The sequence below is a fragment of the Rhopilema esculentum genome, chromosome 11 (assembly GCF_057945365.1).
Source record: "Rhopilema esculentum isolate cy_ngs chromosome 11, ASM5794536v1, whole genome shotgun sequence".
Classification (NCBI taxonomy): Eukaryota; Metazoa; Cnidaria; class Scyphozoa; order Rhizostomeae; family Rhizostomatidae; genus Rhopilema; species Rhopilema esculentum.
The window spans coordinates 9,183,478-9,206,309 of record NC_142825.1 but is presented as its reverse complement, the minus strand read 5'-3'; the positions used below and the strand labels follow the sequence as shown (position 1 = coordinate 9,206,309).

Here is a 22,832-nt window from a genome sequence, read left to right as displayed (position 1 = left end):
AAGAGTGACGATTGGTATTATGTTACCACACTCATTAAGCTCTTAAGTCTAACTGAATAGCTTAAAACATGAAATCTCCACTTGCAATGATGGAAAGGAGATCCACATATGGAATGTGTGTAATGACTTCCACGTGTGGATTATAGAAAAGGATATCTATATTCTAACATGCGACATATTCAAGCTTGACTGTTCCATGTATTACAGATAGCCAATCAACCCACATTTTTCACTCAAAAAAAGAGAATCGCCTCTGGATACTTATCCTAAGCGCTTGCAAGAATAAAAAAAGGCCACTCTTTACTGAATGTTGTTTGCCACTCTTTACTGAATGAATTCCAGCATGTTTTAATAACACAAACGTCGTGAAACCCAGGAATTTATAAGGAAGATGAAAGAGTAACGTGGAAGTGTAGATAAGGCAGAAATTTCCAGTTGTTTATAGAAATACAATTTACATGATTTAAGATCACACTTTGCCAAAAATTGGTACAAAATAATTTGAAGCATCTATTAATGAAGATTGCTAGCTAATTCATTCAAGAAATGAAGAGATTAAGTCCTTATCTGAAATTTTCCAGCTTTTGTCATGTATTTCACTCCCTTGAATGGTTTATACTTCTGCAAATCAAAGAAAAAGGAATCAAAAAAGCAATTCAACAATCAAGAAATTCTTGTAGGACTAAAAAATTAAGGCACGAATAGTTATATGTAGATGCGCGTTTTCGATCTCGTTTTAGAGTTTGGAGCAAAGGCCTCGTTTTGCAAAAGTCTTTAACCAAATCAAGTTGAAAGGCAAGTGAAACAATGCATATTTTCAACATTAAATTACCATTGTTTAAATTAAAGTTTTTTATTCAGTAAATTTCATTTTCAGGAAAAGCTTCAAATGTTTGAGTTAGCAGCAAGCAAGAAAAGCTTGATAGAGTTTAAAATGTTTCCAGCTAACAACCTATATAGAAACTCCGAAGTAAAAATACGAAGTAGGTTTTCAGCGAAGCTTTCGAAAGTGGCAGGCCCGTAAAACCTACGGCGGAAAAAAGGACGAAAGTTTGCTTCAAAGCAGGTCCATATTGAATGAGTCACTGAATAGGACAAGTCGACTTTATCGCGTACGCGAATCAACTTTATCGCGCAAAATATTAATGTGACTCCACAGGATTACAAGCCAAGTTTCGAAATCTTAGAAGCAAGGTGGGATAAGGCCTCTAAGGATTTCAAGGCAAGTTCAAAAACGTTACGAGCAAGATTACGCGAGTCCAGTTAGGTTTACAAGCCAAAAGCCTCTTGAGGTGAAGTTTGAGCAAGGATTTTAAAACTTGAAAATGCTAACCACCGATGTACTAAAAATTTCTGTAAATGATTAAGACATATTTAAACATATTGACGTTCTATAAAATCTTTCATAAAAAACAGTTTTGTCGAAGTACAGCATGTCATAATCCAGAATTCTTGTTGCTTGTTTTAGGTAATTTTCATGAGTTTTGTTGATTCGACGTCTAAAAAACTTTTAAATTTCAGCACTTTACAAAGTTTCAGACGTGCGGTTTCCCTATTTTGTTTGCATCGATGCTTGCTGATTGCCTTTTCGTTTCCTTGCTAAGAATCACAATACACCAAACATCCTATTGTTTTCATGTCAATGTCATAAAGTGGCCAAGAAATACAATCGCGGCAATTAGACAATACGAGCGCCCAGTAACCATATGCCTAATTCATGGGTAACTGAAAAACAATATGATACTTTAAGTGCCTACCTCTCCATAGACATCCAGTCTGCTCACCTTCAAACCTGACACAGCAAGAGTACTCACAGAAAAGGCTGCCTAAAAGGTAGCATAGCAATTGATTAAAAAATGAAATGCACGCAATCAGGTGTCACCTAAGTGTCCCTTGATACTGGCTTCACTTTCCATCGTATGCTGTGTCAGAAACAGACGTTTCATACAGGAAGGGACAAGTATCATTATTCTGAGGAAGCCTTGTATGCTGGGGCTAAGTTGTTTTATAGTACATCACTGACACGAGCATCTCATCCATACCTTCTGTAATACTGATAACACAAATTTAGTGCTAATATCACACACTATAGCAGTTTTTGAGTCCAAAATAAGAGAAGATGGATTCTTACTGTCACGATCGGAGCTTCATCTGGAGGCGGGACGCCTGTTTGAACAGATAACTAGAACAAAGAACGATCATAGCATAAGAATAATAATAAAGTTATTTGAATTAAATGGGGGGTGTTTTCTTGTACATTAAGGAGATCTATGCAATGGGTTGAAAAATTGCAACCCATAAAATTATTTTTTTGGATAAAAAACTCAAAAAACTATTTTTGGGGATAAATCACAAAAATTATTGTAACATAACAAATTTTTCAAAATCAATTTTGCTGTTTTTATTTCTTCTGTAAATCATATTTCCTTGAATTCAGAAATATTACAGCATTTCAAGGAATTAAAAAAAACAATTGAACAAGTGACTTTCTAAACCCAAAAAAGTACCCCGAGCATTTCTATCCCAAACTTACCACAGCTGAGAATGGACCTGTCAAAATCTCAAGCAATTTTCGTGAATCGCTTTTCCAGAAATTAATTTCCAGAAAAATTGAATAACTTTCTTTTTCTCTCTTATCATGACACTATCTAATATAAATCAAATAATCGCTTTTACGTAAATAATTACGACTACTTTAATTGTTTATCTTACTCTGTTGGAGCTACATTCGGCTGTTATTGCAATGTTTTCATATTTGATTATCAAAGAGACAAAGATACAGTTTATAAAGAGTTTCAGTGACATACATTGCCGCGTAGAGTTACCGGCTGCTTTTGTGGCAAAATCTTTCCAACCTGCAGTAGAAAGCAAAATTAAATATATAAATATATACGCTTTTAGTTTGTGATGCAAGAGAATTAAAATACTTTGTGTCCTATCCTTATTCGTTGTAGTTTGTCTCGTTGGTTCAAAGGTATCTTCATTGCTTCTACGCAGATGGAAGCAGCAACTTCATCAAAGTGCTGGATTTCTTCACTTGATAACTGAAATATTACAGGTACAACGTCATCTAGATCTCTCATAGAGAAAAATAATCACGACTACAGTAGTCTAATACGGGATCAACTTCATAATCAACAATACCAAAAATTGGCAACTTCCCAAGATTACTGATAAATACGTTCATTTTAGAAATTACAAGCCGCACCGCACACAGAGGCTTGTAGATAAGAAAACGGTTCTCCTTTGGTCTAAATGTTCTTGTATAAACATTGATTTAGTAAAGGTAAGATTTAATTGAAAACGTGCCTTGTAAAAAAAGTGGCGAACATACACTTCTATTTGGTGTTGCTAAGTAGTATTTTAAATTTCAAAACAGAAACGGGAATAAATCTACTGCATTTAAGAAGAAAAGTTAATAGGCCAGATTTAATGATCACTTACATCCCATTTGAGTTCCTTCTTAACAGGGTCGAAACTTACTTGACCACCTTGAAAGAGAAGATAAAACATTTAGGTGCATTTCTGGTTTTATGACACTACTCTTATGTGCCAAATGAACGATCTATCTTTGAAAGCATTTATAAAAGAGGAGAAAAGAGATGAGGTTAGTGTCGAGCCAACTTGAACTATTGAAAACCATAGCAAGAACAAGTGGGTTAAATAATTGTTGAGATTTTGTATAGATTCGATAGGCCTTATGTTGAATGCTTCTTGCTATTTCAGAATCATAAATGACGGCTAATGAATACAGGAAAACAACCGTTTCCACTCTGTATGGAGGTTTGAGAAACAAACAAACAAATCTTTAGACAGCTCCAAAAGAATCGTTGTTTCCTCGCTTCGATCCTGCAGTTAACAAATTCGATAAAGCGACTCTGTCCGTATTCCTTTCTCAGCACATTTTTAAAAAAATTTCATTAAAAAACACTACAAAAACAAAACTAGATAGCATTATTCAGCTAAAATGATATATTATGGCGCATCTTTCTTTGCCCATTCAAAACAATTCGCTGTCGCGTATTGCCTTTTCCTTTCTGCATATCTTCTTTCTGTTCCAGTTTCATAGAGCATTTTTAAAATGTATCGATTTCAACACCGGAGCAATGCAGGTCTAACACAACAACAAGACCTTAGTAAATATGGCAACGGCATTAATAGTACCAATCAAGATGTTGCAGGCAACAAGGTATTAACCACAATAGCTGGCTTCAAAATATAGTTTTGCAAGTCGTACAACAAAAAGGTCACCTGATGGGGTCAGATTACAATTCAAAACCTGTTTCGGCATCTGCACAGTTATAACAACATTTTCAACCTAAAAAAGATAAATTTTCAGCCACATGATCCACAAAAATTACTTACAAAGAAATAAAAACTGCTTCGAATAGCTTTTGCAGAGTTCTATTTTCATACTATGAACTGAGAGTTGAACTATTAACTACATTTTTAAAAAGCTTTGACTATTTTTCTCATCCCTCCTGGAACAAAACAATTTATATATTCTGCCAGGAAACGTGATATAAATTGACCACTATTATTTATTCTCCAGTTATTCATTAAATCGCATAGTGATAAAGTATTTTCCAGTAAAACCACAAGTATGAAAAAAATTCTACTTTCAAAAATATGTTGCTAGGAAATCTAATAATCTTTCCCTTGAATCAGGTTCGGTGTTAGTCTGCGTAGAGACCCAAGAATTGTTGAAATTTTTCCGATATTTTCTAACAAAATTTAATTCACATATGTTTGTAATGAAAAGTAATCATAATATAGGGTAGTTGAGGCCTAGCATGACTAAAACTAGCGCGGAGAGACGCATTTTGTAACAGAACAAACCACATACAGTAATTGGACAAATTTTTCACTAATTTTTTTTTCACTTCATTTTTCTAGAATTTTATCTGAGGTTTAGATAATTTAAAAGTTTACTTTCGCGTATATTGAAAAAAGGAACATACTGCTAGATTTCAATATACTAATTGCGTCGAAACGTGGTTTCAAAATGTGAATTTCAAATCTGGTTCAGATAAAGGAGCGTGACGTCATGAGCTCTGTAAAATGTGGCATAGTCAACAAATATGATCAAAACGATAATATAGTTAGCAAATTAACGATAAATATGATCTTAGTTCGAAATTCTAACCTTTTTTCATTAACTTAAAGAGAATATAAACGATGCAAATTAAAATTGTTTACAAATATCATCTACCAACCGCTTTTCCCAAAGCCTGCTTCAATCCAACCGTCAATTCAAATCTACCACTGCTACCCTAAAAAAGAGCAGAAAGGGTTAAACTCACTAGCGCACAGGTATCTGTAACGTGACCACTGCGGCATTACGCTTTGCAGGTGCATTTAACCACTCGGTAGGGTCCCCCAAAAACCTAGCAACATACTGAAATATATATTCGATTAATGTGATTCATATTATAACATTTAGAAAAAACCCTATCTTCCTTACATTTCAATATAATGGATGCCCCCAACGTGGTGGAGTGATTTCCACAAGAATCACCGTAATGATTTCTAAACATCTGTTTTGGTATAGCATATTCAATCCACGCTAGAAATATTTGCAATTTTATGTTCGATCGATTAATGTAAAAATACGGTCCGGTGAATTCTTGCAAGGCATGTTCAACAGACTTCTAAATTGTTTCTACTTACCGAAATGAAAGATACGGATGGCCTTATGAAAATTGGAATTGAAATCATTCTGTAAACACAAAATTATGACGGGTAAATGATGATGTAATGACTTCTACATAATAACAAACGATATATCAAAGTAGCAGCGAAAACGTTAAAGTAATGATTGAAAAGACTTCAGTCAAGTTAACTATTGAGCTAACAATTAAATTTGATATCAGTTTTTATAAAATTCATGAAAGAATTTTCAGAACAGAATCATTACTTTATTTGATATACACAATACTTTCGGACATTGTCAAGAAACAGGAATTTACAATGTCACTTTGTTTGATATACTTTGGGACATTATCAAGAAACAGGAATTTACAATGTCACTTTGTTTGATATACTTTGGGACATTATCAAGAAACAGGAATTTAAGATGAACCAATCCAGATTGGATTATTAGATTAATTCTATAACCTTGGCGGACTAGTTGATTCTAGACCAAAAACTGAGACATACTTGAGGAAAACTATCATTGCAAAATATTTAAGAAGCTAAAACTTGTTTAACTGGAATTCCTTCGCAATTTTATCAAAAACCAGTTTATCTTTAAAAGGATAAAATTCAGAAACAAAGCAAAACGGCAACGAAAATCCAATGTTGTGAGATAAATTTTTCAAAACAAATTAAATTACACGAATACTAATATTTCGCCCCGGCATACAGGGCTTCATCAGAGTAAATTAAACGAACCAACGGGGCGAAATATTAGTATTCGTTTAATTTAATTTATTTTGGAAAATTTATCTCACAACATTGGATTCTCGTCGCCGTTTTGCTTTGTTTCTGAATTTTTTTCTCGTATTCATATTATACTAATTGCAAGATTCACAGAATCCGGCGGACAGCCTATCCTGCGGCTCTTCCTTCTCGCACGTTATCTTTGAAAGCTCGGTCAGATCATTGGTTTGTACATGAAGATATGTTCACTTTATCAAAAGCCCTTTAGAATCTTAGCTAAAACGTACCAAAATTACTTGTTATTCCAAAACTGACAGCCCTTTAACCCCTAGGTGTTTCAACTCAAGGATTTTATCGAGATTTTGAACTCTAGATTAGATGACGATACCCGATAAGCCAACTTGAATAAATCAATACAACCATAAGAGCCAACATTTGATCATATTTCGATACTTCATTTTCAACTTCTTTTGTGTTTTCTTTTAAAGAGGCTTTACACCAAACTGCTATACCTACGATTCGATTAGATCGAAGACAAAATTCCAAAAAGTTAAAGTTCTTTCCGTTAGCTAGTACCTTTTCTCGTAGCAATCTTGAAAAATTACTTTTTATTTCAGCACCGCAAAAGCGCTAATTTGCTCTACAACTTTTTTCACATGCACCGAACTATATCATATCATTCAGTTTTGTCCTTAGATACAGTACTATAATAATTTACTTAAATCAATCACGGCGACCATAATTTGTTTGGCTCATCTTTGCCACTATGCAAATACTGCTGATCATATTAGCAAAATGAAAAAATAGCAGGTATGCAGTCATATATGCTTGTACCATGGAAATTATTTTCTAAAGGTTTATCACTACTTCGGGCTTGATGATTTGATTCAATTTTCAACGGTTCCTTTAGGTTCTGACAATTTGACTATCTAATATTCTTCTGGATAAAATGAAAACCTGCGAATTTTTTCAATATAGCCAGAAATTCCCAATCATTATTTCTGTCTAAAATTTTATATTCAATAAAGATGAAACTAAATAGAAGTACAAAACATTGAAGATCACTTACGAATTGGTAATATGGTACGAAAGAAGGCAGAAGTTCCCATCAGGTGGAACAAACGACAGCACCTTTTCACTCTACAATGAGACAAAACAATAAAAATTACTAGAAAAGAAAGGTAAAAAATACGCTTAGAGAATCTAAAATATGCTAAGATAATTAACCATGTAGCCAAATTTGTTTATAACAAGTACATACTTCTAAATTACATGACATACTCTGTTTACCAATCATCCTTTCTTTCGTTGGAGACATTAGAAAGGAAAAAACATTCCACAAATTTATCATTTTGCACCCACTGACTTCGTCTATGCTTAAAAGACGCGTTCTCTTAAAAATCGCAGAAATCCTTGTGAATTTTTTGGTAATGGAAATTAATTTTTGGGTCACTAGCAAACTGAAGAGTTGGATCTTTTGAAAAAATACATTTTTTGGATTTTAGGGTTCCAACGAATATAACGCAAGGTTTCACCCAGAAACAGTTGTGGTTGCATGACTGGGAGTTGTGACAAAAGTGAGTGAACGAAAGCAAAGGAAATAATGCTCCAAAACAAAGATGATTCTTGTCTTCCTGTTTTTAAATAATGAGCACTCTGTAGGACAAAGACCAGGTGACTTAAACGAGGGTCTTACCAATGAGGTAGCGCGGTTTAGGGAACATTAGCTTGAAAACTAAGGGCCCCCGATCAACAAGGGCCCCCAATCAACAAGGGCCCCCAAGATATTTCAATATTCATGTTATCAAGACGTCGCTAAAGCTCACCTTGTTTTCAACAACTTACAAAGTTCTTTAAATGAAGCATGCAATTCAGGTCATCATAATTGACGAGATGTATTATTATTTTGTTTCTTGCTATTCTGCTTAACACGCATAACACCATTTGACGGGACCTCCTTGCAGTCTGCAGCTAGGGGTCCCGTTTCAGTGGTGTTCCTGAGGGGCCCAGGTACCTCTGTTATGCCACTGTTTCTTACTTGACATTACATCGAAACAGCAGAAACTGCACAATTCATATATTGATAAAAATAAATCTTTATTTAAAAAAAGTTAAGGTTTTGTCAACCCAAATAGGAGCTTACTTACATCCCATCGTTTCAAGCGAATACACGGGTGGAAACTGACGTCATCAAGAAGCCTTGGATTTACAAAACACATGGTTAGATCTAAAAAAGCAGAGAAAAAACATGATTATTGTGGGTCAGCATACATTCTTTGTACACACCATATTGAATACACCAGATTTCATCTGCACCTAGCAAAGCCACTAACTAATTTAAACTATAGTTTTGGGTTCCTGACTAATATTTCACATAGTGGATGATCCCGTAAAGAAAGAGAAGAGGAAGATTCTAGGTTGAGACCCTGAGCTTCACGCCGAATATAATCATGAGGCAAATAGGTGCTAAACATTATCTCACTGTTTGAATTAATGGATAGGTAGAATTTCAAATACCATCTTCTTTTATTGCAAAATTGCATAAAAAACGAAAACGTAATACAAAGTATCTGCAGGGTTGAAACGGGAGTTTGAGTTGGGGAGGGCTTAAATTTTCTCAAAAATGTTAAAAAATGAGCAAAATCATGAATCTTAAACGACAGCTTTGGTGCTAGCAAAATACGGCTTTACATGGTGGGAATATTTATTCAAAATAAATGATTCACTTGTAATTGAAAACACTTTGAGGTATTTACCTGGCATTCCTGTCAAACGACTCAGGCATTCAACCTGTTCAAAAAAGTAATAGAAAACCTGATCTTATTTTCTTTGAAAATTACAACTGCAGTCGTGATGTAACTAAGCGTGTAAGAACTCGCACTACGCCTAGCTGCGAGCGGCTTTTCTTGAGCACGTGCGAAAAAAGGTGCGAGCTCCGAGCATATCAGAAAGAAGGTCTCAGCTGCGAACTGCAAGCCAAAATATATATCTTTGTAGTTTGCTAATTCTTTAAAGTAAAGCAACAGTTTCAAATAGTTTCTATACTAGAAATAGCTCTTGCTAGTACTGCCCGCAAACAATTAGTTCCTTGATAATGATTGTTTTGAAAATGTAGGTCAGGATATTCGAAGAAGACACCATCTTGGGTTTTCACAATTCTATAAAAACAGCTGCTCTAGTTGAAGCTAAACTATTCTTTTTATCAAGAATTTTTGGTTTTCAGTTTGCCTTTGATTTAAGTCCAACGCCCTTTTGAAAATCATGAAGTTTTTCGAGGGTTTGACATTTATTTTTCGATAATCACGACAATCATAACTTTTGCTCGTACGGTCTCGAGTTTTTGGGAGAAAAGTGTGGCATTCGACTGGTTTTGATTCCCAAAACTTCGAATCAAAACTTCCATCCATTGCGGAGAACCGAGCTGTGATGCACCACCGTTTTCGTGCCAAAAAATCGAAGGCCTTTAACAGAGTCTTGGCAGAGCAACGCTCCGAAGATAATTCCCTTCCGCACAAAGAGGTGGCGGTTAACGACCTCCTCGACAAAGCCGATTGATTGACAATGAAATTGATTGACAGTTGTCATGGCAGCAGAAAAGTGACAAAATCTGCTGAAAAAGTGCTGACAACATGAACTGAAGCTTCCATATGCTACTTATACGCGGGGCAGACTATAAGCCCTTCACTCGCGCGCTATCGCGCGCGAGTTGCGGGCAATAAACCGATAACACTCTGCTCTGCCTCCATCACTCGCAACATAACGAGCCGGGGAATCATTTTTTTCAACTCAGGTATCTCCAGGTGTAATTCTCTTCGAGGAATGGGGATGCCAAAAGGTATATGTTGGTAAATTATACGCGAGGTTATTCTCCATCGTTTTGTTTATTCAAATATTCAGCAACAAAAATTTATTTCATTTTCTGCAACAATTCACAAAATAGTATATCAATTCATAAAGTTAATATAAAGTAATTGATGCAGTCAAGATAATCCTAGATTTAAAAATAGAAAATTGCCTAGTTCACTGGGAGGAAACATAATTCTAGCCCGCCGCCATCGGAGGCCCTGTTTTGCAATGATATACTGATATTTAGAACAACAAGTAACGGTACCAAATTAAATAGATAAGTAAATTAGAGCAAAGGGTTTAAACGAGGTATAAAAGCTAAAAAGAGAGAGAAAAATATGTTTAGGGTATGGGCGCAGAATTTTCCTGGTATTTTCATAGGCACGTGGTCTGTTATTAAGTTTACTCATTCTTTTCTCTTGGTTTTAATTGTTAATTTGAGTAGCATTTTACTACCAGTTAGTGACAAACCAATTTTTAGAACAAAAGGGAGTTTCAAAGACCTGTTACTTAACACAAAAGGAATGCTTTAGGAAGTAAACGAGCGCGATGTGTGAGGTAATTTTTTGTCATATGAGCGAGTGAAGCTCCTTTGGTTGCGAGTTTGATAGCCTAAATTGCTGCGTAGCTGGGCGCGAGTGCAAGTTCCCCAACCTGGGATGTCAGACTATAGGCGTGGAGTTTTCCACAGCTAAATAATTACAATAACATGAGGTGATAGTATACCGTAACAAAAATGTCCATAAGTAAAGAAATAGTCAAGCTAAGATGTTAATGAAAGTTTTTCACTAAGTGCACAGATACACACAAAGGCATCAACGGTCAGTAATCAGAAAATATGTACAAAATAGAAAATGGAAAAAAGCAAATATCATTAACATAAAAATAGATATTCCAAAAAAGTTGCAAACAGTCTATTTCTGTCAAAAATTGGCGTAGCTGAGACTCTTTCGCATCAATGAAATAATAAGACATCTAAAACTCGATGGCATTTTTAAACAAAACGAGTTAATGTAGATACCAATGATGCCTCAAAACGTTACCATAGAACTGATGGAAAGAATGAACAATAAAAAACTGAACATACCGTCCCCTGAATCTCTACAAATACGGCTGATCCCTAGCAAATAAAGAGCAAAACAAATTACCAACAAAAAATAAAGATATTGCAGAGGATGAAACAAATATTGCGGAATTTCAATCAAAAATGTTCATAGTGTGATGTCATCAATTGTTTCACATTTGAGCAAATAACCGGAGAGAACAGCATGATATCCAATTGAATAAATCGTTATGCTATATGAGTTTAATAACAAATGAAGCTTCTTTGTGACAATTAATACTTTAAGGAATCGTGCAGACTCTTCTGCTAGCTCATTAAAGCCCAGTGCAAAGCCGGTCATTATCATCAAGAACGGAGAGCTCGGTTCCGAGCAGGCATGGCCTATCCACAAGCTTTACATTGTTCCGATTTTGTGCAAGTCTGTCAATCCCCTTCAGTGTCCAATCGCAATTTTTTTCAATGTGGTCACTGAGTCGATTTTTTGGTTTTCTTCGTCTAGTTTGCCATGAATCATGCCAAGGAGGAAAGTCTTTTCGAGGCTGTCATGTCTCAAGGTGTGTCCAATGAAATTTAGCTGGCGAGCGTAGGTCATTTTCAGCAGTTTGGTTTCGGCTTGACAGTTAATGTTTTGCAACACATATTCGTTAGTCTTCTTTTCAGAAAAACTGATGCGCGGGTAAAAACAAAGCCATTACAGCCAGCTTTTATTTCTTAAGTCATTTGGCAAGACATTGTAAAGCAGAATGATTCCATATGCAAATTGCAACATAAAAAGAAAACTATCTGGTCATTTAAGAGGAGGAATTTGATGAATTCGTTTTGAAAGTATTCGTCTGTATAATCTCAAAATCAACAACACTTACATTTTTGTCAATAATACAGTCGATTTCTTCAATAACGTCAAAGTAAATCTGCAAGAGAAAATAAGAAGAAAAAGAATAATGAAAATCAAGAAAGTAAATATATAGTTGCAATAAGTTTTCACTTCTACGCCAAGCATAATGGGGTGGGGGGGAGCTGTTATAGGTTTACGGGTTTGCAGCATTGTTGATATTTTCCAATGCGGGTTACGGATTCGTGATCTGTTATGGATTACAGCCAGAAAACCCTAATTCGTGTGCTTTGGTCCTTCAATTAAATTGCAAGCATATTGCAACTTTTATAGTTCGACTAGTAAAGTAAAGCGAAAGGACATATCTTAGTTGAAGTTTCGCAAAAATCGGTGAGCAAATTTTTTGTGAAGAAAGTCTTAAAACTGTGGAAAAGGTAAAAGAAAATATCTACATAAAACAATATGTAGTTTGACTAAAAATTTCGTTATTGTAAGATTTGCTACCTTGTATATAACTTACAGAAGTATATCTAAATTTTCCACTTTCTGCAATAGATAAAGTTGAAACTTTTTTAGAGAAGCTATTGAACAGGAACTTTTAATGGCACTAAAAAGGTTGCTGTTTAAGACTCCGTATCAACTTATCCCTGTGTTCGTTGATGAAACCGTTGTCAATTCACACTGATCCGTTTTCAAATGAATATGTTACGAATACGGTAAGTATTCAATTCACATTGATCCGATAAATAAGCTGCAGTAAACCTCGTTGTTGAACAGAGGTTTTCACGAAACGCCGTCAAATTGGCGCCAAAATATGCAATCAAAACATTCAGATGTTTCTGTAAATAACACTTTTGTAACAGTGACCGTTTGAAATTCAGCGCGCCAGAAGTATGTTACAGTAGATAGCCTATTCAAATATTATATTCGTGGTTTTCATAATGCGAGCGGAGCTTACACAGCAAGCACTCCAAAATGTATCCGTATTCATTTGTGTTTCAAATGACTCCGTGTTCATAGCATAGCCAGGTGAACGCAAGGCAAAAACAGATTTGTGTTACTCTATATCCATACGAAAATGGAGCAGTGTGAATTGGGCCTTAGTGATTCTTGTATGATGAACCTGAGAAATCGACCATTCTTGTATCTTATTGCCGATTATTACATCAATTTTAGCAAGAACTTTGTATCATTTAAAATGATAGTGCTGCAAAGGGATTTGCTCTACGTTCCTTCACGGATGAAAGACTCGCGGTGTTGATTGTATCTTTTAATCGAAGAACCAATCTACTAGCACATATTGCCCATTTGAATTTGAACATAATATAAATAATACAAAATATCTAAAATTGGCTGAAAATAATACCAATATTTAAAGGGTTTCCTTTGGCATTATGATTGAAGCCAAAGTCAGTAAAACTGTAGAGTTATTTGAAACTCTTATGCTTAGTTTAGTAAAATGTAGGTTGATGAAATAATGCAATAAAACATGTCTCAGGCTTAATATCATCCCTCACACTCACCTCATTGCTTGTATATTTGACACCGGTTCTCCTCCAAGGGATGTTGGATAACGAGCCCGTTGGCAAATGACCGCTTACACTAAGAACAAATTAAACCACATCATAGGTTTCAAGTGTTCATTGAAATTTAACAGGTCTGGTAATATTGTCTTCAAATCTTTAACAGCCTAAACATCTGTGAGCCCAGGAAATATGATGGAAACTTGGCTAAAGATCGCGACGAAGGACACAGGAAACTGAAGAAATGAAAGCACCACGCAAAGAACTCATATTTTACAGACCGTTAGGGGAGTGCAGTTAGGTCAAAAGTGATCAATGCACAAATAATTTAACGTCAGCATCTGGTCAAAAGCTTTAACAGTACAAATACAACCTTTGCTAACATACTGCGTTTAAATGTGGGGAAGAAAGGTATATGTACGAAATTTTTGCTAGGGAAATTTGAGCACTTACATAGACCAAAAATGACAGAATGCCACAAAAATTACAATATTAGAATGAAAAGTTTCAAAGAACATGGGTAGGCAGTAACAACTGACGAATAATCCTCAAGGAAGAAAAGAGCCAATCCAAATGTTCTTTTATGGCGAATACCAAAATTAAGATTTAGAGGTAATTTTGGCTTACTTTGTGCCTCCAGTAACAGTGTTGACAACACGATTCATGATACTTGGTGGCTTAATCAACTCTTTTAGAATATTACTTTCAGTGGCCAGTGGACAGCCATTATCAAGCATCTCATCCAGCAACTAGGGATCAAACAAAACTGGATCATTTGAATATTGCATGAAGTAGGATAAAAGTTTGGATGAAAGTTCCAGGTAACAACGAAAAGGATGATTAAGTTCAAAATAAAATACTATTAAATAATGCATTTTTCCTCAAAATAATTAAGGTCACCAGACACAGCAATGTAGGCATTAAATTACTGTATGCAAATTTTGGAGACCTAAACATGGAAATTGAAAGGAAGGAAGACGATCTATTACATACACATATCAACTGATAAAAGATACTGGCATAAAAAATCAAAAGCTGACGAATATCATGAACAACAGAGAAGAATGGAAGAAACAAGTTGATTGAGTTCGAGGACACTCAAAAATAAAAAGGGATAGAAAAGAGAAATGCAAATTTTCATTAGACTCTTAACCAGTGTTAGAGAAAACTGTTAAATGAATATTTTTTCCTACAAAAACCAAAAATTTTTCTAAAAATTGTCATAAAAATGAAAGATTCTTTTGTTAAAAGGGATGTAAGATTTAAAAACGGGATATAAAATTGTCATATATTTGTCATATAACTGTCATTTGTCATATAAAGATGATTCAGACGCCTAGTCATCATTAGGCGATTCATGCCAAGGTTTGCTTGTTTATTTGACTCATTACCTCATAAACAACCACAATTTGGTCCTTTATTATTGACTCTGTGCATGACGAGAAGTAGTCTGTAATTGTATCCACAACTCTGTGGAGAAACTCAATCACAAATAGTGGTGCAACTGCAAAAGACAAGGATATAATCCCTATTACCATTAAAGCAATTTTTTCATTTACCTTGAGGTGAAAGGTTTCAGATAGAAATGGTGTTAAAACTAGAAAATCATGTTGCGTGTTACATATCTGAATAACTTAAACAACAAGTAGAGACTGTAGTGCAACAGTAACATTTTGCCAATTCTGAGACAAAGAGTGAGATTTGAATAGTGAGAGGATGCAAAAATGACAGAAAGGAGAAATGCATTTACCTTATCGCAAAATCTGCCATACCAGGAGATTTGCAGTTGAAACAATTGTGCTATACCCATTATTGTACATTATATAACGAAAGGGCTTCATGTTTATTTCAATTTCAGCCAACACTGTCTTATCATGACAAATTCTAAAAAGTTTGTTGAAAGTAGAAAGATGGAGCATAGAGGAATCACAAATCTTTTAAACAATTTAGGTTTGCTGTGGATGGTAAAAATTTGTGCAGTTGTATCAACCAATCTTTATACAATCTATATATAGTTATTGTTTCCTCTTCTTGTAAGAAGATGGGAAACAACTATTTGAGAAATTAACCATAATTTACAAGTAAACTGTAAAAAATTCGGTTAAAATGGGAAATCACGAACCTTCTGATTGTGTCACAGCAACAAAGAATATTTCACATCTGTATATGTTGATAAGGTAGTGATGGGGTGTTGCAATGACTGGGGATACATTTTCAAATACACCAGCCTAAAGCAAAAACATGAATACAGAAAAAAGAAACAAAGAAATACAGAAATGAAGGTACAATAAAAAGTGAAATTACATTTACTAAACTGCCAACAAATAAATACCACATTTACTTGTAATGTATAATCACATTGCACTATAAAATTTCACAACATTATATTTCTACATGTAAGTGTGGATGTTTCTTTTCAGTAGCTTCAATCCCTAACTAGAGACTAGAGAGACCTACTCATGGAAAACTAAATCACTACATATAAATATTTGCTGTATACAGAAATGTAAAGCATGAAACAGATCATCACAATGCGGTTTCATTACAATAATATTTACTAAGGTATAAATGATATGAAAGAAATTAAGGAATACATAAAAAAGCAGGATTATTTTATTAGCCTTGATTTTCCTTGTTTTCGATATCTTTATCAAGTCTGTTAACCAGCCTGCTACTTTGGCCTTTACTTCATTTACATACAAAGAATCATGTTTTTCAAAATAGCAGACAACAATGATTACAACACACACAAATGGTTTTGAGGTGACTAAATATGAGCCCCTACTCTCTCTGCTCTTGAATCTCTATGGAGTGAAATTGAAAATACATCTCATTTAAAACACCAACATACCTTTGTTTGAGCTTCAAAGAAATAGTCACATATTGATTTACTTATCACACTTTTCCAATGCTTCTCCAGAAATATATCTCTGAAATATTAATGAGAAGTAATATGTTACAGATGCTTTTTCCCATGATATTAGATTAATTACGCAAAATGTAAAGCTTCTAGTTTAAAATTTGAGGCATGCAGGTGGAACAAACTCAACTTTAAGTTAGCTGTTCTGCTGCTTAGGTCTGCATTAAAGGCAGTCTAATCAGGTAATTGATTCTCAACTCACAAACAATAATTAATATGGCTCAGCAGTGCCAGATGGGGTCTACAGAAGAAGACAAAATTGGTGACAAACTCAAGCCAAAATGCACATAAAAAAGGCCAAATCAAAAACTTCCCCATAGAGACACTGTGTGACCATAGTAAATATTCCCCAGTACTGTAGTTTTGGCCTTTAGTACTCAAAGTTTCTTAGTTGTTTTCTTACTTTGGGACCTAGAATTGCCTTATAATTTTGAAGTTTAGCATTTTTGGAATATAAATGCAGATAAAAATCCAAAGTATGCTACCTTAGTTCATGGAAAAATCAACAAAATGAAAACTTTTGGACTCTTTTTCTAAAAATAGAAACTTTATGGTTTTTTATTATTTTCAGGCCTAGCATTTAGGTTTTTTAAATTTTGGGGCATTCTGGGCACAAATCTTTTAGTAAACTACTTAAAGGAATTTCTGAAAAATCTCTCCTGAAAAAGTCTAATAAGGCGAACTTTGAGTAATAGGCCTAAAACAAATTTTCCAGGCAATTTAATTCTGAAAAAAGCCAAAATTGGAAAACTTGTCCTGAAAAAACCAATCTGATATTGCTTAAACTTGCTTTGATTGTGACAAGTTGTGGAACAACTTGTCTGCAAAAATTAGAAATTACCCTTGCCACATTCTATTAAAAAAGAATCTCAAATCAACTAAGCTTGTTTTCATAATTCCTTTATTTCTGAAATGATTTGAAACTGTGGAAACGGGGAAAGGTGCTATCTTCCCATGATCCTATCTAGTAAGGGAGCTCCTCTTGCTGCATCAATTTTCGTTGCCATCCATTATCCCGTTTTCTTCTACTGAACCACTCTTGAGAAAACCTTTTTGATTTCTCACAGCTCCTGTGCAGATGCATCTTACTTGCTCAGCAATTATTTAAAAGTTAAAGTCTTCCTTCCTGTGAATATTTTATAGCAACAGGCTTCTCATTTGACCATTAATCATCTTTAGACATGGTTTATTTTTCCATAAACAAAAACTTTTTTGCATATTTAATAGGATTCAAATATGTCTCCTATGGTGTCAGAAAGATTTTCAAGAATTTTCCAACAAAATGTGCCATATTATGCCTTTTTCACACAAAATGTTTGAAATTGTTAAAAAGTTGACAAAAAGTGCCACATTTTGAAGGAGGTTGTGCAATACTTTTATGAGAGGTTGTAAGCTCCTCCTTTCAATGATCTGCTAGATAAAATTTGTTAAAATGCCTTGGCTTGGTAAAATTAGCTTTTGTATCCCCATTCTGTTTTTTATCTGTATTTTACCATTTTTACTGTATTTGTGTGCTGTGATAACATGCAAAATACTTCAAACTGTATGAAAGATTCAAACTTCATCACACCAACCATGATAACGTCTTTAAACTCCTGGAGGGAATAAATCCTTCAAAAGCAGCTGGACCCGATAATTTTGCAGGGAAATTCCTCAAGGAGGGTGCATCAATACTAGCAACACCAATTACCGAGCTATGCAATCTTTCAATTCCCCTAGCATGTTTTCCCGACAATTGCAAAATAGCGAAATTGAAACCTGAAGATGAACCAAAAAATTATTGACCAATCTCACTTCTGCCGCAAATTTCTTAAGTAATTGAAAAAATTGTCCACAAGCAGATACAAAAATATATAGATAAAAACAAAATTCTCTATCGTTACCAATCCGGCTTTCGGCCCTACCATTCAACCAACACATGTTTATCATATCTAAGTGACAAAGTAGTTCAGGGTTTTGAAAATAATATGTTTACGGGCATGATATTAATAGATCTACAAAAAGCATTTGAGACAATCGACCACAAAATTTTCCTCGAAAAAATGAAGCACCTTGGCTTTGCTGACTCAGTCATACTTTGGCTTCGATCATATCTAACAAACCGAACTTTCTTTGTAAACATAGGAAAAGATTCCTCATCACCTGGTGAATTATCGTGTGGTGCTCCACAAGGCTCTATTCTTGGCCTGCTAATCTTCCTTTTATATGTAAATGACATGCCACAGGCAGTCGACTGTGACTTACTTCTGTATGCAGATTACTCCTGTCTTGTATTTGGACACAATAACATGAATGAAATAGAAAAACAACTAAACAGAAATTTCAATGCTCTTTGTGATTGGTTTGTTGATAACAAACAAAGCATTTATTTTGGAGAGGACAAAACAAAATCGATACTTTTAGGTAGAAAGAATAAACATACAGACAGAAAAAACTGGACATCAGAAGAGGCAACATCAAGATTAAACAATACACCTCGGTCACATATTTAGGCTGTATTCTCGATGAGGTGCTGTCCAGGGAACCAATGGCTACAAGAATCCTAGGCAAAATCAATGGCAGGCTGAGATTTCTTTACAGAAAGCAACCTTTTTTTTGATTTCTCCCTTTGTAGATTGCTAGCAAACGCACTAATTCAGTGCCATTTTGACTATGCAAGCAGTGCTTGGTTTCCATACTTAAACAAAAGATTGACCAATTGAATTCAGACAGCTCAAAATAAATGTATCAGGTTTTGTTTGAATCTAAATAACAGAGCACATATAGAAATCAAGGAATTCACAAATATCAATTGCTCCCCACGAAAGAGAGATTTGAACAATGTATGACTGCAAAGGTTTTCAAATTTTTTTTGATAATTCAGCCCCACCCTACATGTCAGAGATGTTGTTACCAGTTGGCCAGAACAGAATCACTCAAAGATCTAAAACAAACTTAATCAACCTTTCCGAAAGAAAAACATAAGGCAAAAATGCCTCTCATATCTTGGTCCCAAAATTTGGAACAATCTACCATCAAAACTTAAATCTGCAAAGAACGTCAATAGTTTCAAACACAAGATCAAATATAAATTCTTTGATGATCTACAAAGTTGGGAGGATAGCCCCTACATATTTTATTCAAAATCAAAATTCAGCCAACAAAAAGGTTCTAGTTAACATTTTTCCAGAATTACTTTTTCCTAGTTTCAGATACAAATCAATTTTACATGTACACATTTTTTTTATAACACCTCTGGAGGGACCATTATGGAAACAAGATCGTATTGAACTTTTTAATGCTATCCCTGCCATTTTTAACCTGGGTGTTTTTAGTCTATATGCTTTTAACTTCTATCTGTAAATTTAATATATCTGTACTTAGATCTTTTTCTCTTTCTTAATTTTAAATTGTAATTTATTTGATGGCAAAATTATACATACATACATACATGTAGATAATCTAAATAATAATATAAACTGGAACTGGAATAAAAACTTGACTGGAGGCAGTTTGTTGATCAAGTTAATCTAAGCAAATACATAGAGTCACATCGCCCCTTATGGAACGATTTCAGTAAAAATTGTTTCCTCAGCTTTTTTGAACTTCCTAATAAAATAATCTACATGCTTGTGTAAAGACAGTCTTATCGGCTCTTCTCTCTTTCTGCACGAGCAACATTACTACAGGCTACTTTTCTTGGTGAAAAACTTAGGCCATGGCCCCTTTTGGAACGACTCAAATTTAGGCATGCAGAAAAGCGCACAATGTAGAAAAACCGGGAATTATTATCTGCCTTCTTTCCTTCCACCATTATCATTTGTCAGTATCAAATCAGACTTTCGTTGAGCCATTTGTTTTCAAATTCAGAGTAAAGAAGGAATAAAGTTATCCCCAAGTTTAGTTTTCTTACTTGAATGAGACTTTATCACGTGTCACACGTTCAGCCACTCATGAATTGTTGAGAATCACAACAGGAAGCCCGCCGTTCCATTGAAGAAGCCACTAGGCCAATGAAAGTGCTCCTGATCAAAAATCCCGGTAAATGAAAGTTGTGCAAGCTATTTTTTGGGTTTCAACGAATATTCGTTTTAGGGAGATGAAGAAACACGTTGTTGGGGTTGGTTTTGTTTTAGCTGAAAAACCGACCGAGGGAATGACCAAGAAAGTTGAGGTGCAGGAAAAAAAGAAGGGTCGAAGGTCTAATGACAACTTTATGATTTACATTTCACTTACTTTTAAAATATTCTCCTAGCTTTTAAAAACAAAATGAAACAACGATAATTAGCAAAGAGTTCAACTAATGTCGTCAGCAAAATAATTTCACGCGTTATTGAAGATAAACAAACATATACTCCTTCATATTTATTTTTATCATTGCACAGTCAGAATTCATGAAAAAATTGAATCGTTCCATAATGGGTGACGTGACTCTAGTCAGATTAATATGGTTAAAATGAATGTATGAATAAAATCTATTGAGACCAGCCTGCTCTCAGCTGAGAGAAGATAGCTATTGAGAGAGTTCCCTCCTGTAAGAAATTCCCTCCATTCAATTTTTCTTATTTCTGTCATGTTATTGGCTATAGTATTGTAATATTTTCCTGCATTGTGTTATTAATAATTTCTGTATTGTTACCTAATATTTTTGCAGTTTAATCGTTTGTGCGTATTTTATAGTTATTTTATAATAAATTGTATGTATAGTGGACTTTTAAAATATATACTGAACTGAACTACTGAGCTGAACTGGTCTGCAGACTCAAGGATGGATATACACTATACACTAATTTGCATATACACTATGGGCAGCGACGCTGAGCAATACTGAAATACTGAAATATGTTAAAATTTGCGGCTTCACATGGTTTGTTCGAAACGCAAAGCGATATAGGCCGTAATATCTCTATTCGTTAATATATGGATGGATTAAAGATTTCAAAACTTACCCTGAACTGTTTATAAGGAACAAACTGTGGATCATTTCTGCAAGAATATATCAACCTTTTTATGGCCTAATAAGCTAGCATTACTACTTTATTTTAGTTGTGTTTAATAACAACAGTCAGTGACCCACTTTCCGAACAGGAAGACCGTAAATATTGTTGTTGCCTCGATTTGAAGAAGGTAAAACGTCATCAGGAGACCCACTCCTGCTCCTGCATCACCGCAGAACAGAAAAAAGATATTTCTATTCTGTGGCATGGCATTATTAAAGTTAAGGGATAGGTATAAATCTGTGCCACACACAATTTCTCAAATAAGCTCCCCTCTTAAAATAACCCCCTACCCTAAAGTAATTTTTGTGAAATAAGCCCCCACCATCGCCTGAGCGGATTCAGAGCAGATTTGAAGGAGGTTGGTAGTGGGGGCGCTGAAAAATTGGTGACAAGAGTACGCTAAATACAAAGATTTCAGACCCCAACTACAGACAAAAGACTCTTTCACTTTCTAAAGAAATTTTCACAATAATTGTGCCAAAACAATGATATAGTTCCGGCTAAACATTCGCTGCTCCGCCATGGTGACTCCAATTCTGCTAGAGTACTCTGCAAAAGAGGCTGACTTGAATGCTTTTTCCTTACCAGAAAATCGAATTTTGGAGAGCTCTGAAAACTGGCCGCTTTTGGTTTAATTTTCAATTGGAGTATAGTTGTATAGTTAGAAACAGTACTTTAATGAATGCACCTAAAATTCAATAGTACGTCATTATTGCAAGAGGTAATATTGATTGTTCAGGGTTTGATGAAAAGGTTCACAATGGTTGGCGGCACAAAGGTTTTGCTACTATAACATCTGCAAGATCGACTACAACATCGACTGAGAATAAAGGATCCTAGGCACAACAGACATATTCTATTACAACTATGCTCCATATTTGGTTTTATTATGACATGAAGATTGAGGAGAACTGGGGCACAGGCTACACAACAGCAGCTTTTTTCATTTGTATGCAGATAGATTCAAAAAACTGAAAAGACAACCGGGCTCTGCCAATTATCTGAAACATGTCGTTTGCACAATCTGGGTTGTTTAAAAAGTATTGTCCGATGGCCAAGTTACTTATTTTTAATGTATTTTTAGACCTACAAGATCGAGGAGGCCGATGTTGGAAGGAACGTGTTGCTTTATCCTATTCCCCAATCTTTGAGTTGTGCATACTACATAGCCAAAATCACACTGGAAATTCATAAACAACGGAACACTTTTGGGTGATAGGAGCACAATCATTTTGAATGAAATCTCCTTGCGCCAAATGTCTAGTGAATATGAAGTCAAAAAAATGTC

General features: G+C 34.8%; 1 protein-coding gene across 1 annotated transcript; it reads right to left on the bottom strand.

The window, feature by feature from the left end:
* Window positions 1-400: 400 nt before the first annotated feature.
* Window positions 401-21,653, bottom strand: LOC135693320 (AP-3 complex subunit mu-2-like). Its single transcript, XM_089111575.1, has 19 exons — window positions 21,494-21,653; window positions 16,497-16,575; window positions 15,768-15,873; window positions 15,037-15,149; window positions 14,273-14,394; window positions 13,646-13,724; window positions 12,154-12,201; window positions 11,315-11,347; window positions 9,138-9,171; window positions 8,529-8,608; window positions 7,451-7,521; window positions 5,671-5,719; window positions 5,217-5,273; window positions 4,252-4,318; window positions 3,445-3,491; window positions 2,808-2,855; window positions 2,132-2,182; window positions 1,758-1,826; window positions 401-621 (listed from the first exon to the last, which is right to left on the bottom strand). The coding sequence occupies exons 1-19, from the start codon at window positions 21,526-21,528 to the stop codon at window positions 556-558; spliced, it is 1,254 nt and encodes a 417-aa protein (XP_088967701.1). The 5' UTR covers window positions 21,529-21,653; the 3' UTR covers window positions 401-555.
* Window positions 21,654-22,832: the final 1,179 nt, after the last annotated feature.